The following is a 14,028-nucleotide window of genomic DNA, read 5'->3' on the forward strand; positions in this document are numbered from 1 at the left end:
ACACTTTTACACTGCTGGTGGGAATGTAAACTAGTACAACCAATATGGAAAACAGTGTGGAGATTCCTTAAAGAACTAAAAGTAGAACTATCATTTGATCCAGCAATCCCACTACGGGGTATCTACCCTGAGGAAAAGAAGTCATTATAAGAAAAAGATACTTGCACATACATGCTTATGGCAGCACAATTCGCAATTGCAAAAATATGGAACCAGCCCAAACGCTCATCAATCAATGAGTGGATAAAGAAACTATGAGAGAGATATATATATATAGATATATCTATATCTATATCTATATCTATATATATCTATATCTATATCTATATATCTATATATATATCTATATCTATATATCTATATATATATATCTATATATACATGTATATATATGGCTAAGTATATATATATAGACACACATATGTGTGTCTATATATATATGTATATATATACTTAGCTCTAAAAAGAAATACTACTAGAAATACTACTTAGCCATAAAAAGGAATACTACTTAGCCATAAAAAGGAATGAATTAATGGCATTTGCAGCAACCTGGATGGGAGAGCATTATTCTAAGTGAAGTAACCCAGGAAGGAAAAACCAAATATCGTATGTTCTCACTCATAAGTTGGGGGCTAAGATATGAGGATGCAAAGGCATAAGAATGATACAATAAACTTTGGGAACTTGGGGGGAAAGAGTAGGAATGGGGTGAGGGACAAAAGGCTACAAACTGTTCTGTGGATACTGCTTGGTTGATGGGTGCACCAAAATCTCACAAATCACCACTAAATAAATTACTTATGTAACCAAACACCACCTGTTCCCCAAAAACCTATTAAAATAAAAACATTTAAAAATATATATAATATATATTTTATATAGTGTATATTATATATTTATTATATAATATATATGTTAATATTAAAATGTTTTATATGTTAAAATATATATTTTATATATTAAAATATAATATAAAACATACATATAAAACTTACATATTAGAGTTGGAAATGAAATATTTATATACATTTATATATAAATTATATAAATATATAAAACACACATGTATGTATGTATAAATTTATGTGTATATAATATATGTGTGTATCTGTATACACACGTGTACATGTGTGTGTATGTGTATCTGTTCTTCATCTATTACTAGAAGACACTGTGGACAAACACATAAAATATAATCATAGAAGTTCAGCATTAGAGAAAACTGATATTCCCTTCAAGCATGCCATTGTGGAAACAGAATTTAGCAGGTTAAGAAACCTGGCCAAAGTCGTCAGCTATTGGATGACAAAGCCAGCAGCACAATTCATCTCTGAACGGTTAAGTCTCCATGCCACTTGTGTGCCTAGTTACATCCTCCTGCTTATTAACAGCTAAATACCACTTTAAGAATTAAAAGTCTATTCATTGGCATAAAAATAATATTTATGTGATAAGTTTCTTTTCCCCTAAAGTCAATGAAAATGACTCCTAGATTTTTTTCCTAAAATTTCCTTCTAGCATCAACTAGAACTGCCGAAATATTCAGAAGAGTGAAAGAATATTTCTCATCCCAGAGACTCCTAATATTTCCAGGTGTTTTTGCTATGTGGGAGGGAAAAAAAGCCCTCTGGTTCTGTGCTAACATCTGGAAAAGATGTTAACTATACACCTTTTTTTTTTTTCTCTTAATTCCACAGATCTGGCTCAGCTGAGAAGCTCTTTTTCTTGGAAATGCAAACTTATTTTTATTGCTGACTGGGAATATTTAGCCTTCCTGAAAACTTTGGTGTGCCTTTTACTATTTGAAAACCTGGAAGGTGCCTTTGAGTGAAAGTATTATTCAAGTAGGTTTTGAGTGAAATTGAGATTTTTTTTAAACTTCAAACTTGACTGTAAGTGATTGTAACAATTAGTGCCACACATATATGGAGAGTTCAGTAGGTGCTGTTTATTATCTAACTGTAGATTGACTTTCTTGATATTTTTTCATAATAGATAGAATTTTCTTTGTTTTTATATTTTAGTTGCCTAAATTCATCTCATTACTGCATGTTGATTTTTGCCTTCCATTAAGCTTGAAATACTCTCCTTTAGTTCAAAAGGTTGAGTTTAATCAACATGTATTAAAATTTTTAAACCATTTATTTACTTATTTATTTTATAATTCATTCTGTCAGCAAATACTTGTTGAGGCTTTTCTCTGTGCAAGATACTGGAGTTACAGCAAAGAACAACGGAGAAATGGTCCCTGCTCTCACGGAACTTGTGTTGAAATGGGGGAGTAGTAGATTATTCACAAGTGGATAAAGAAATGGAAACAATAATATTAGATCCTTGTAAGTACTATCAATAAAATAAAATGGAATAAAGGGTGCTTGGACAGAGGAGTGGCTTTAGACAGCACAATCAGGAATCAGCCTCCTCTTTCAGAAGGTGGCATTCAAAGAGAAGCCGCTCAGCACGTAACCTGGGGGGAGAGGGATCCTTGCAAAGCAGGCACTGAGGCAAAGAACAAGCTTAGGATGTTCTAGAAACATGTGAGAAACAGAAAGGCTCTGAATGGTTGGAGAGTAGTGAGTAAAGGGAACAGTAATGAGAGATGAGGTTAGACAGGCTGACAGAGCCACATCACGCAAGGCTTTGTAGGATTTGGGAAGTAAGTGATCAATAGAAATTTATGGAGCAACGTAATAGTGGGAGGAAGAATCAGTGAAAGAGAGTGAGTGGAGATGGAAGCAAGGAAGGAATGAAGGAAGGGAGATATTGTGTAAAGATACAAATGCTGATTTTGCAGAGAAATTACAAGTACCTAGAACTGTTGGACAAGAATATTCTGCCTTTTCCAAGGATAGTAATGGTCAGAGCATGGCATACCTTGGTCTGAGTTGATATAGGTAATACGATAGGGGAGCAGGCAGCTGGAAAACGGAAACAAGTTCACAAAAAGAGATACACACATTTGAAACTGCTTTAACCAGTACTATCTGTATTCATGGTTATTTTGAATTGCTTCAACATGTGTATAATGTGTAGTGTGGTATGTGTATGCGTACATTGATCCTTATTTGTATCATACTTCAGATGTGCTTTATCAGTATAATGAATATTGAAATCAATTTTTAATTGGTGGGATGTATGTTGTTTAAGATAAGAGGTTGGCTTGGAGTGATGCTCTTGCATAAATAAAGTGTTAAAACCAGCCAGCCCATCAGTTACACCAGCTTTGAGGTACATGAGGTCTGGAGGCCATGGGTTCTGGGTCTATTCACTAAAGACCTTGACCACAAGAGATTTGCCAATCCTGTGGGTGGTAAAAATGCCACTGAATATGCTTCAGAAGATTCAGAGGGAAGCTTCTGTACAAAGCTCAGGTTGGTATATCAGAAGACAGGGGTAGGGATATTACTTTTCCAGATAGGCTGTGTGACCACTCTTGCGTGTTTGCTGATAAATGCCTACATGTTTGGCTATTTCAAGTCTGAGGCTCGTTTTCCTTGTGACAAATGCCTAATGGTTTGTGGGGCAGAAACTTACAGCTCTTCTTTCTCCCTCTGTTGGGAACCACCTGATACTGCTGATGTTACCAAAAATCCATCTGAATGACCAAACCAGTTTGTGTTGGTCAACTAAGTCAGTGTCCAAAAAAAAGCAAACAAGTGAACAACAGGGCTTGGTATGATTATTTAAGATCTTTTAGCCCTGGAGAGATCTTTATCCACACCCACATTTTGATGGACAGTAAGAACTGCTGTCATGTTTGTTCACATTTACATTTCTGCAGTCTCAGACCAGTCCTTGGAGAAGCTTGAAGGGGTCAAACTGTCATATTCTCCCAAAGAATCTACTGGAGAAGTTATAATAATAATGCTTAATATCTCACAACAACTTGCCTTTAAAGCCTGGCATCACTTTAAAGCAAAAGAAAAGAGAGATTGTATCCAGACAAGCCATAATTAAAGAAAGGGTTTAGCCTAGAAAAAGCTTTGATCTCCGATGATGAATAGAAGTGTATGACTAGAAATGAAGCAACAAAGACTGGATTTACCAAGATTTCCAGTCATTGCCTACTAAAATCTTGAGGAAATTTACCATCTTATGCTTGCATTTCAGCCCCTGAAATGGAAGCGTCATGGGAATGCTTTCTGTAGTGGAGATGTTTGCACAATGAGTTTATTAATTGATGCATGTAGACAAGAGACTGTTGGGTGGTGCTAGGAAGAAGAAACCGGCACCCTCAGAGAAGAGGTAGGGGTAGTGCCCTGCCCCGTGCAGAGTGGAATTTACTGAATAGAACTTCATGCCCTAAAAACTGGATCATCCCTCATCACTCCGTGGTCTTGGTGTACATATGAATTGCATTATTTTTAAAGGAATATGATCCTTGAAAACAGTTTTAAAAGACAAATGATGCACTACTAATAGACTTATGTAGGAATCCCCTGTTCCATCCTCCTACCTCCAGTGTAGCTACCCTGAAGCAAGAACCTTCAACTTCTCTACCCTGAATCAACCGCAGTGCCATTCTCCCCAATGGCATTTACCTCCATGTTTCTAAGTATGTGTTTGTGCTGCTTGTAGTTGATTTATGGTAGAGAAGACTTTAGCTCTCTCATATTACGATTCCATTTCCTCTCTACCCCTGCTTCCTAATTTGGTGATATTACCAGTTTTCTATTTGCTCAGTTGTCTATGTACATATGGTTTGTTTTCCTCTTAATCCAATGCTTCTACTTGTCAAATTTATCATGTCAGATCTGGTAGGTCCATTTTCTGTTCTCTTGAAGATCTGCCTTCTAAAGCCTCACATTGTTATATAGCAATAGAGATTTGTTGTTCTGCAACATAGAACTTGCCTTTGAAATTCCCCTTAACTTCATTATTTGTTCTTATTTTCATTTTTCTTCTGAGTTTTATCTGAATTCCTGGATCCCATGTCTTCTCTTTCTTGATTTTTTGACCTGAGAGTAGTGAATTAGATTTTCTATCAGCTTCCCAGGAAGGGGGCCAGGATGAAACATTTTTAAAAACCAATATATATGAAAGTATTTTAATTAGCATGTATGTTGAAAATAGAATTATGGGCTGAAAATCACCATCATTCTAAATTAAAAAAAAATGCTTCCAATATTACTATTAAAGCATCCAATACCACTCTAGTTCCTGGTTCTCTGTATGTGACCATTTATTCTCTTTTGGAAAGGTTTTTTAAAATATTACTTTCCTATTATTCTGAAATTTCCCCAAGATGTTCCTTGGTTTCCATCATTTTCATTCATCTTTTTACCTGTTAAGTGAGACTATCCAATATGGAAACTCATGGTCTTCAGTTTGGGGAAATTTTCTTGAACTTTTCTTCAATAATTTTATCCCCTTCATTATTTTTCCTGTTCCCTTTCCAGAACTCCTATCGGTTAGACGTCAAATCTCATAGATCAGTCATTTAATTTTTTAGTCTTTATTTGTATCTCTGTTTTGGCTTTCATTTTTAGGAAACTTCTCCTCATTTATTTTTCAACCCTTTTAGTGACTTCTTTCCAGCTAATTTATAATTCACTTTTTAGGTCACTTAATTCATTTTTGATTGTCCTATTTTTATGGCTGCACATTTTTGCAAGCCCAGATCTTCTTAGCTCTCTGAGGAGAGGGATTATACTTTCTTACTTAAGTTGCTTCCTGTTGCCTTCATCATCTATGTCATCTGAGTTTCTTTCATTTGTGCTTTGTTTTTTTAGTTGTTTGTTTGTTTTGACTTGGGCCTTTTATTTTGGAGAGGCTCCTTCAAGTTCTGGTGCCTAGTAATCCTTAGCGATCTTTTTATTAAAAGTGTGGTTTTGAAAGTCAGAGTGTAAATTCACAGTATCTTAGTAGGACCTATTGAGGATGAGCTCCACCATAGATAATTTTTTTATAAAAGCCTCAAATATTCACATTCATATCCATTGTGTGTTTATATATGTATATATATATGTTCAGTTTTCTAAAAGCTAACAATTTAATCGATAGCCCCTGAGGGAAATAAGACTGGTATAGGCCAAGTAAGGAAACGGGGTGGATTATCACTGTTCAGATGGCTCAGTTTCACCTAATTCCCGTTTTCTTTCATACTGCCTTCTGCTGTGTCCAGTATTTCTGAGTTTAAAGCCTGGGGTCTCAATTGGGAAAGAGGTAACTTCCTATCTGAAAGATCATAGGTGAAGATCTGAGGTCAAATTTCTCCTGTAAGAGTATTTATACAAATCTTCTTGTTAACCTCACACCTCACACATCTTGTCGCTTTCAGTTTTTGAATCTTTAAGTCTTTTCTGCATTGTTGACAGAAGCACAAAGATAGAGCTGTCCAGCTCTACAGTTTCCATATATGAGAGGCTTAATGATGTCAATACTGTTGGAGGTAGAGATTAGGGAACTGTTTCGAATCTGAGTGATCAGCCTCTGGGAAGCCTGTCCTCTTATGCGCAGGGCAAGTCTCAGTGAGACGGGCAGCTGTGAGTCATCAGCAGTTACTACTGTCGTCAGCGAGATGGGTGGGTGCATGGGCCCCAGAGAGGGGATCTGGGAGGAACCACAACATCCACTAGGGAGACAATCAGAGTCCAAACACAAAGTAACTTATATGAACTCAGAGAGTATTTGGGCTTTATGCTATAAACGATGGAGAGCTACTACAATATTTTCAATAGGGAATGGACGTGATGAAATTTGCATGCTAGAAAGATGTCCTAGGGAGCAGGATAAATGTAGACACAAAAAGATAAGAATAAATGCACAGAGACCAGTTGGGAGGCTATGGCAATAGTGTACAAGATATAAGATGAAGATCTGAAATAAATACATTGAAGTGGAAGGCTAGATTACTAAGAGGTGGGCTCAGTGTGATTCAGGGATTTACCAGAAAATCCAGATGAATTGTAGACAGGAACCAAAGGTAACTCTCACAATTATGTCTACAGGGAATAAGTTAAAATGATATGATTAACAAAAATTTGGAATATAGGAAAAGGATCTGGTGTTATATAGATTCAAGCTGAATCCACAGTGATCTCAGGGGGATACCTAAGGCCAAAATGTCATCTGACAACTGATCCAGAATCCACTATATCACCTGCATCCTTTGTTGACTCATAAATTTATTATTCATGTTGTACATCATTTTTAGTTAATTTATTTTTGCCATAAATATATATCGAGTACGTAATATGTATTGGGCACTATTTTAGATGATGGCAGAAAAAAGTGGTAGCCTATTTAATGGTAAACTAAGAATAGTAAAGCAACTGATGGGACCTTTCATAATATTTTTCTGGGCAAAATTAAGAAATAGGTTCATATCAGACAACTCAGTACACTTGTAAGTGGTTGGATGGCCTATTCAATATGTGCTAAGAGGCTAATATTGTCTTAAGGAAAGATTGTATCTAAACTTGGTCCTCAGCCTAATTTTTTTTCAAATATCTTGTTAATTATTTGAATAAAGGTACAGAATGTGTGCTCATCATATTTACTTTTGAGAGGGTGAAATAAATATAAAACAAGTAACCATAGTTATTTTTACTGACTGGATAAAAGAACAAAGCTTAGATGAAAAATAATAAAGATAAATATCAATTTGTGTTTGGGGAAAAATATACTTATAAGAACACACAACTGGAACAATGTGGCATTCAAAAAAGCAAATATGACCTTCAGTTTTATTGGTAGAAATATAGCATATGAAACAAGAATACTGAAAGTATTGATCTATTCCACATCCGTTAGGCCACAGCTGCTTGAATGGTTTCAGTTGTATATATTATACTTTCCAAAAGGCATCCATCCCAGAAAAAGCAAAAATGCTCAGAAAATCAGGGCATTGAAAGCTTGAAGTTATAATACATAAGGAAGAGGTGAAGGCAATGAAAATATTTATCTTTAAGATGTGTGGAATTGTTTGGGGGTTATATAGGCTGGGGAATATGCTATTACATCGTTGAATATTTGATTCAAGGCTTGTGGCTAGAATATTATTTTAAATGTCTTCTTAGAGTAGACCTGGAACCAAGGGGTGAAACCTTCAAAGCAATTCTCAGAAAAGGATGTGGTCCTCTTAATTTTTGTTTTTTTACCAAGGCCACCTAATTACTTGGCAAATATATGGTATGTTATCAACAAATTTAGTTTTGAACTAGACAACCTTTAAAAAATACCTTGAATGCTGAAATTCTCTGATTGTGTAACCTGAGGACTGAAGGACTACATTCTTCAAGGACTAGGGTGTTTTCAATCTTTTTGAATTCAGTTCCAGATGCACCGGGTCCTTTCAGGCACCCTTCATTATGCATCCAACCCACTGCTGTGTCCCCAGCCAGCAGAAGTGAGAAACTCAGGACCTTTCTTGGCCACATGTGTGTCCTTGGGCTTCTGAAAACTGGGAAAATGGAAGGAGTAGGTGTTTCCAAGGCATTCAATACTTTGGTTTAAAAAAAAAAAAAAAAGAATGCTAAAAGGCATAAATTTAAAGTTACCCTTTGATTTTGACAGAGTTTCTGTGGATCCAAGACTTTCGACTGAGTCACCAAGTCAGCCACAATATAACTATTTCAACTGACTGGGAATATTATTTCTGAGTCACAGGATTGTAATGATCTGAACATTTATATTCTCTCAGTCACCTAGTACATACTAACTTCATTTCAAAGCTGAATAATATATTAAAGAGAATATTGCTTATTGAATACTACACTGTACGAAAATACTACAGGTTAAAAAATCACTTAAATCCATTCAAAATGTTCAATCATCAAGTCCCTATTTCATAATAAATTTTCCCTCAGAAAATATGCGAGGAGTAAACAATACATGACTCATTTATTAAAGCTTCCATGTTTTTATTGCAAATTCCTAGTCAGGCTTTGGAATAGATACTTCCCTTCTATCATTACCGTATTCTCTGAGTCACTAGGTTTCTAGATGTTGACAGTAAAGCCTCTTCCTATGTCCTTGTACTATCACATGTGGGCAGGATAAAACGTAACCAGAATTTGTACTAAAGGTGGGTGGAAATTCCACTCTTAGATCCAGGCACCCTCAGGCGTCAGCCCTGAGCCCTGTGCTTTGCAGGCTTCTCAAGTTATTATTATGTAAAAGTAGATATCTTAGGATATTATTCAAATGCACTCTGTGATTCCTTAGAGCCGGGGTTGGGGCCTGAGAAGTTGCATTTCCATAAGTTCCCAAATGATGCTGATGTTGCTGGTCCATAGACCACCCTTTAAGAACAACTGACTTAGTAATTCCCATTCTGTCTCTTTTAGACAGGCCCTTCCCCCACAGGCTGTAGTTCATGTGACTTAGGGAACCTGCCAACTCAGAACCTGTGTCCTTTTTTTCTAAGCTGCACTTTGGGTATCCAAGACCCCAGAATTACCTGTCCAGACATCCTCCCAAAACTGTGCATACCTGTCCCCAGTCTGTCCTTGCAATAGAAGACTCCACCAGTGTGTACACACCTGTATCTAAGCGTGGCCAGAAAATCAGCTATTTAAAAAAGGTTAAATTGTGTGGGTAGGAGTTGGGGGGTGGGGGGACACACAGATGTGCCCCATGCAAAACCTCCCCTATTACAGGGTGGAGATTGGGGTAGAAACAGAAATGTACTATGATTAGAGGACCTTCCTTTTCTTCTTGCTCCAGCAGGCTAGTGTTGTGGTGGTCTTACCCTTATACCTATTTATATATAAAGGACAGGGAGAAATCCCATCCTGTTATGGCTTATCCCTGATTTTAAGGATCATGGGACCACAGATGATTCTTGGATGGTTCTATTTCATGAGGAAGGATTGCATGTACAGTGCTCTTCTTAGGGTGAAAGAAAAATGTTTTCCCCCTTCCATATAACCCTCTACACATTTTCCCAAATGACCATAAATGTAGGGGATAGTGTATGCACTTTGGATTTCAGCTGAAATACGACTAACTTCCTGTGTGAATTTGAGCAAGTCAGTTGACCTCTTTGCCCTCAGTTTCTTTATCTTTAAAATGGGAGTAAGAATGTCTCCCTGTTCTCTTCCATCTCCTTCTTATTTCCACCCAATTTAATTCGATGCTTTTTTCAGTTTTTTGTTCAGATGCTGCCATCTTTGATTAGATCAAGTGCCTGTATCTCATCTGGAAGTAACTTCTCACTGCACTTGCAACCGTTCGTTCTTTTTTTTGTGGTTTTGTTTTGATTAATGTATTTCTAGCTCATTGGACTCTGAGAGAGCAGGGATCATGTCTCCTTAGTTCCCTGTTATATTCCTTCTATCTTGCACAAAACCTGGCACCTGATAGATGCTAAATCCCCATTTGCTAATGCATAAATAAATGTGTGATTATTGTCATAATTAGAGAAAACCTACTAAATGACTGGCATATAGTAGGTGCTTAGTAAATGACACCAATTGTTTTTCAGTGCAATTTGTGCTATAAATAAACATTTAATTTTCTTTTCTCACATTTGATATATGGGGAGAATGGGGTGAATTTGAGACAACTACAATTTAAACTGTCCAAGTCACCCAAAAAATGTGGTGTGATAAGCTACTGGCCTAAACAGCTGGAAGCATGACACGCTTTTTAAAGACTAAAGAAATGAAATATCCAGTTTAAATCAAAGGATAATACATGCAAGAAAAAGTTGTATTTGCCAGATTTCCTTGCCCCCGCCCCAACCCAAACTCCAAAGAGTGCATCTTCTTTACCAAGTGTGTGGTGAAAGTAATTCCCTACCCAAGTGTTCACACGACTGTCACTGGCCTCACCCTTCTTCTTCACAACTCAGGAATTATTTTAAAGGTCTCTTTAATATCGGCCAGTCCAAATATTCTCTTGTCAAATATTTCTGGGGCCTGTACTTGAAATCTGTGAACAGGACACTTTTTTTTTAATGTCAAAATAAACCATCTGCTTGTACAACTGTTTCTAATTACTTCCCTGCCTAGACTCTCCACTGAGGGGTTTGGCACCAGCACCCCGCCCAGAGCAGTGCCGCTGCCCAAATCCTCGCAGGCAGCTCATCAACGCAATTGCAACTCCGGCTGGAGCCCTGGACCTGCAAGCCTGGGTGTCCGTGGGTCCGTCTGCCCGGCCATCTGCTGGTGGCACCTCTCCCTCCTGCCGCCTGCCTCGGTGAACCCCACCTTGCAGAAGTGCAGCTCACCCGGAGCAGCCCAGGAGCTCAGCATGCGTCCCCCAGGCTTCAGGAACTTCTTGCTGCTGGTGTCCTCCCTTCTCTTTGCTGGGTTGTCAGCTGTTCCTCAAAGCTTCTCGCCATCTCTGAGGTAAGTTTGGTTTGTTATTCTTCAGTACAGTCCTGCCCTGCTTATGTGGCAGGGCTCAAGCTTGCAGGATGGCTGCCCTAAGCCAACAGCTGTTACTAAATTGGACACGGGATAAACTGTTTTCAACCTGTTCCTTTTCCTCTCCTTATATCTACACTGTGTGTTGCCTCATGTCTGTCCTTTTGCTTTTCCTTTGGAAAAATGCAATCATTGAAGAAAAATATAATTTACTCTTCTGCAAATACATATCAGGAGGAATTTCTGCTGTGAGTTAAAATTCTATGTGTACCTTTATAGGTTGTACTTCTCACAACCTATAAAGCAGAATGATCTCTGTTTCCCAACAGCAGCAATAGGAGGTCTGTATTACGTTTTGTATCACATCCTGAAAGAGACTGAGGCACACTGCAATAGTGAAACTAAACTTTTTAAAAGTAGAGTTCCTAAAGACTGCTTAATGCAAATTATGCCCGATGCTATCATAACATGTCTAACTCTTTCTATAGATTCACCTCTTCTCTTCTATAATATAACTGCCCATTGGCCATCAGATAGCAGTGGGACGTTTTTTAAAGGAGAACTGAAAAGTCAGCTGAGTGCCATACCTTGGATTACTTTGTATTTAATCTAAATGTGCCTATAAGATTTAGTGATAAACTACCAAAGAGCAGGGCAGATCACCTCTGTCCACCTGGAGGAAGGACCTGTGTCCAGGGGGCAGGTCACCCACTACACATTTTGGGCCCTGGTCATTTCTCTGGTGGGTGATACCTGTTTGCTTGGGAAAATACAGGCCTTCCAGGCAGCGCTTGGACCCCAGAGAGATGTGGGCCTCAGGCTTCCTGTTCTTGGGGTTGTACGTCTGCACCTGGAAGGGACACTGGGGAGGAAACGTGGGTTCGGAGCAGGGGGCGGCGTCCGCGTCTGACCCGGTTGCTTGTCGCCCGCGCAGGAGCTGGCCGGGCGCCGCCTGCAGGCTGTCCCGGGCCGAGTCGGAGCGCCGCTGCCGCGCACCTGGGCAGCCCCCGGGGGCCGTGCTGTGCCACGGCCGGGGCCGCTGCGACTGCGGCGTCTGCATCTGCCACGTGACTGAGCCGGGCATGTTCTTCGGGCCCCTGTGTGAGTGCCACGAGTGGGTGTGCGAGACCTACGACGGGAGCACCTGTGCAGGTAAGGGGGCGGCGCTGTCTCCTCCCTCGGGAGGTGGGAACTCCTCTTCTGGGATTTCTACCACTCCCTAGAAGAGTGAAGGGTGGGGACACGCCTCCCTTCACATAAGCACCAATTAAGTTACTGCAATTGTCACACTTTGGCTAGTTAATTCTGGCATCATTTATCACAATACTTTTATCCCCCAGGCTCTGAACTTGAATGGAAGTAATATTTTAAAAATTCATTCACTTAATTATATATTTTATTGTAATTATGATTTTTTAAAGATGGGATCTTGCTATGTTGCCCCGGCTGGTCCCCCCCGCCACCCCCCAACTCCTGGAATCAAGCCATCCTCCCTCCTGAGTTTCCCAAAGTGTTGAGATTACAGGCGTGAGCCACTGCACCTGGCCGTCATTTGCTTAATTCTAAAATCTCACTTGCCTCTAAAGTTGCTCATTACAGACTAAATTCCCCAATGTCCTCACAAATGGAGTTATTTTGCTGGGTTCTCTTATCCCTATCAAGAATGTTAATGATAATATTTGTAGATCTTAGGCCTGTATTTTATTTTACATGGGAAACAGTGGGAGGGGGAATGTATTATTTTCCTGCATTCTAGGGAGTCAGGTTTTGTCTTTGAAGCCTGATTTGCCCTCTCATCATTAGAATATAGTTCACAGGCAGGAGTGCATATCAGAAAACTATAACAAGGAAAAAAGTAAACAGGCACATATTTACTTAGAATGACTGTTCTTGCATTGTTCTAGCTGCTTGAATTTTTGAGTTGCAATGAAACTTGGTATTTTGTAAGGGTAGAGTGAAAATACATTCATTTCCCTTGCACATTTTTAAGGAGTGATTCAGGTTCTGATACTGGAAAGGGTCAAAAAATTCCTTCCCAGAGAACACCCTTAACCTCTTTACCTATGTCATTTTACTTTAAGGCCAAGAGCTTCAATTAGTGCCTTGTGAGTGACACAGAACTCCATTAGTGAAAGCACAACACAATGCATTCCAGCCAGGGTTTGGCAAATTTGTAGGAAAAACTAGCCACTTATTTTACCCTCAATGTAGCTGAGAATAATAAGACAGCCAACACTAACATAGAAAGATCAAGAATGAGTTTATAGCAAAATATTTTTTTCTTGGAACCTGGGCCCAGTAGTGTATAAGTTAGGTTACTTAATATGCAGGCTGCTTGACAGTGCAAAAAATAGTCATAGAAGAAATTTGGAGGGGTGCAGGTGCATCTACTTGATTTGTTTTCCCTGTGAAGGCTGTGGATCAACGCTTTAAAAATACTGAATGCTGGGTGGGGTGGCTCACACCTGTAATCCCAGCACTTTGGGAGGCTGAGGCAGGTGAATCACTTGAGGTCAGGAGTTCAAGACCAGCCTCGCCAACTTGCTGAAACCCAGTCTCTACTAAAAGTACAAAAATTAGCTGGGCGTGGTGGCGTGTGCCTGTAATCCCAGCTACTTGGGAGGCTGAGGCAGAATTGCTTCAACCTGGGAGGTGGAGGTTGCAAAGAGCCAAGATCCTGCCACTGCACTCCAGCCTGGGCGACCGAGCA

General features: G+C 39.0%; 1 protein-coding gene across 1 annotated transcript in view; it reads left to right on the top strand.

Annotated features, from left to right (window-relative positions):
- Nucleotides 1–10,720: 10,720 nt before the first annotated feature.
- Nucleotides 10,721–14,028, top strand: part of ITGBL1 (integrin subunit beta like 1) — a 261,142-nt gene continuing 257,834 nt past the window's right edge. The window contains exons 1-2 of the mRNA XM_024230736.3: nucleotides 10,721–11,300; nucleotides 12,253–12,470. Of these exons, the coding sequence (XP_024086504.1) occupies nucleotides 11,203–11,300; nucleotides 12,253–12,470 (316 nt within the window). The 5' untranslated portion in view covers nucleotides 10,721–11,202. The remainder of the gene's footprint in view (nucleotides 11,301–12,252; nucleotides 12,471–14,028) is intronic.

This window comes from Pongo abelii, chromosome 14, assembly GCF_028885655.2.
Source record: "Pongo abelii isolate AG06213 chromosome 14, NHGRI_mPonAbe1-v2.0_pri, whole genome shotgun sequence".
Taxonomy (NCBI): domain Eukaryota; kingdom Metazoa; phylum Chordata; class Mammalia; order Primates; family Hominidae; genus Pongo; species Pongo abelii.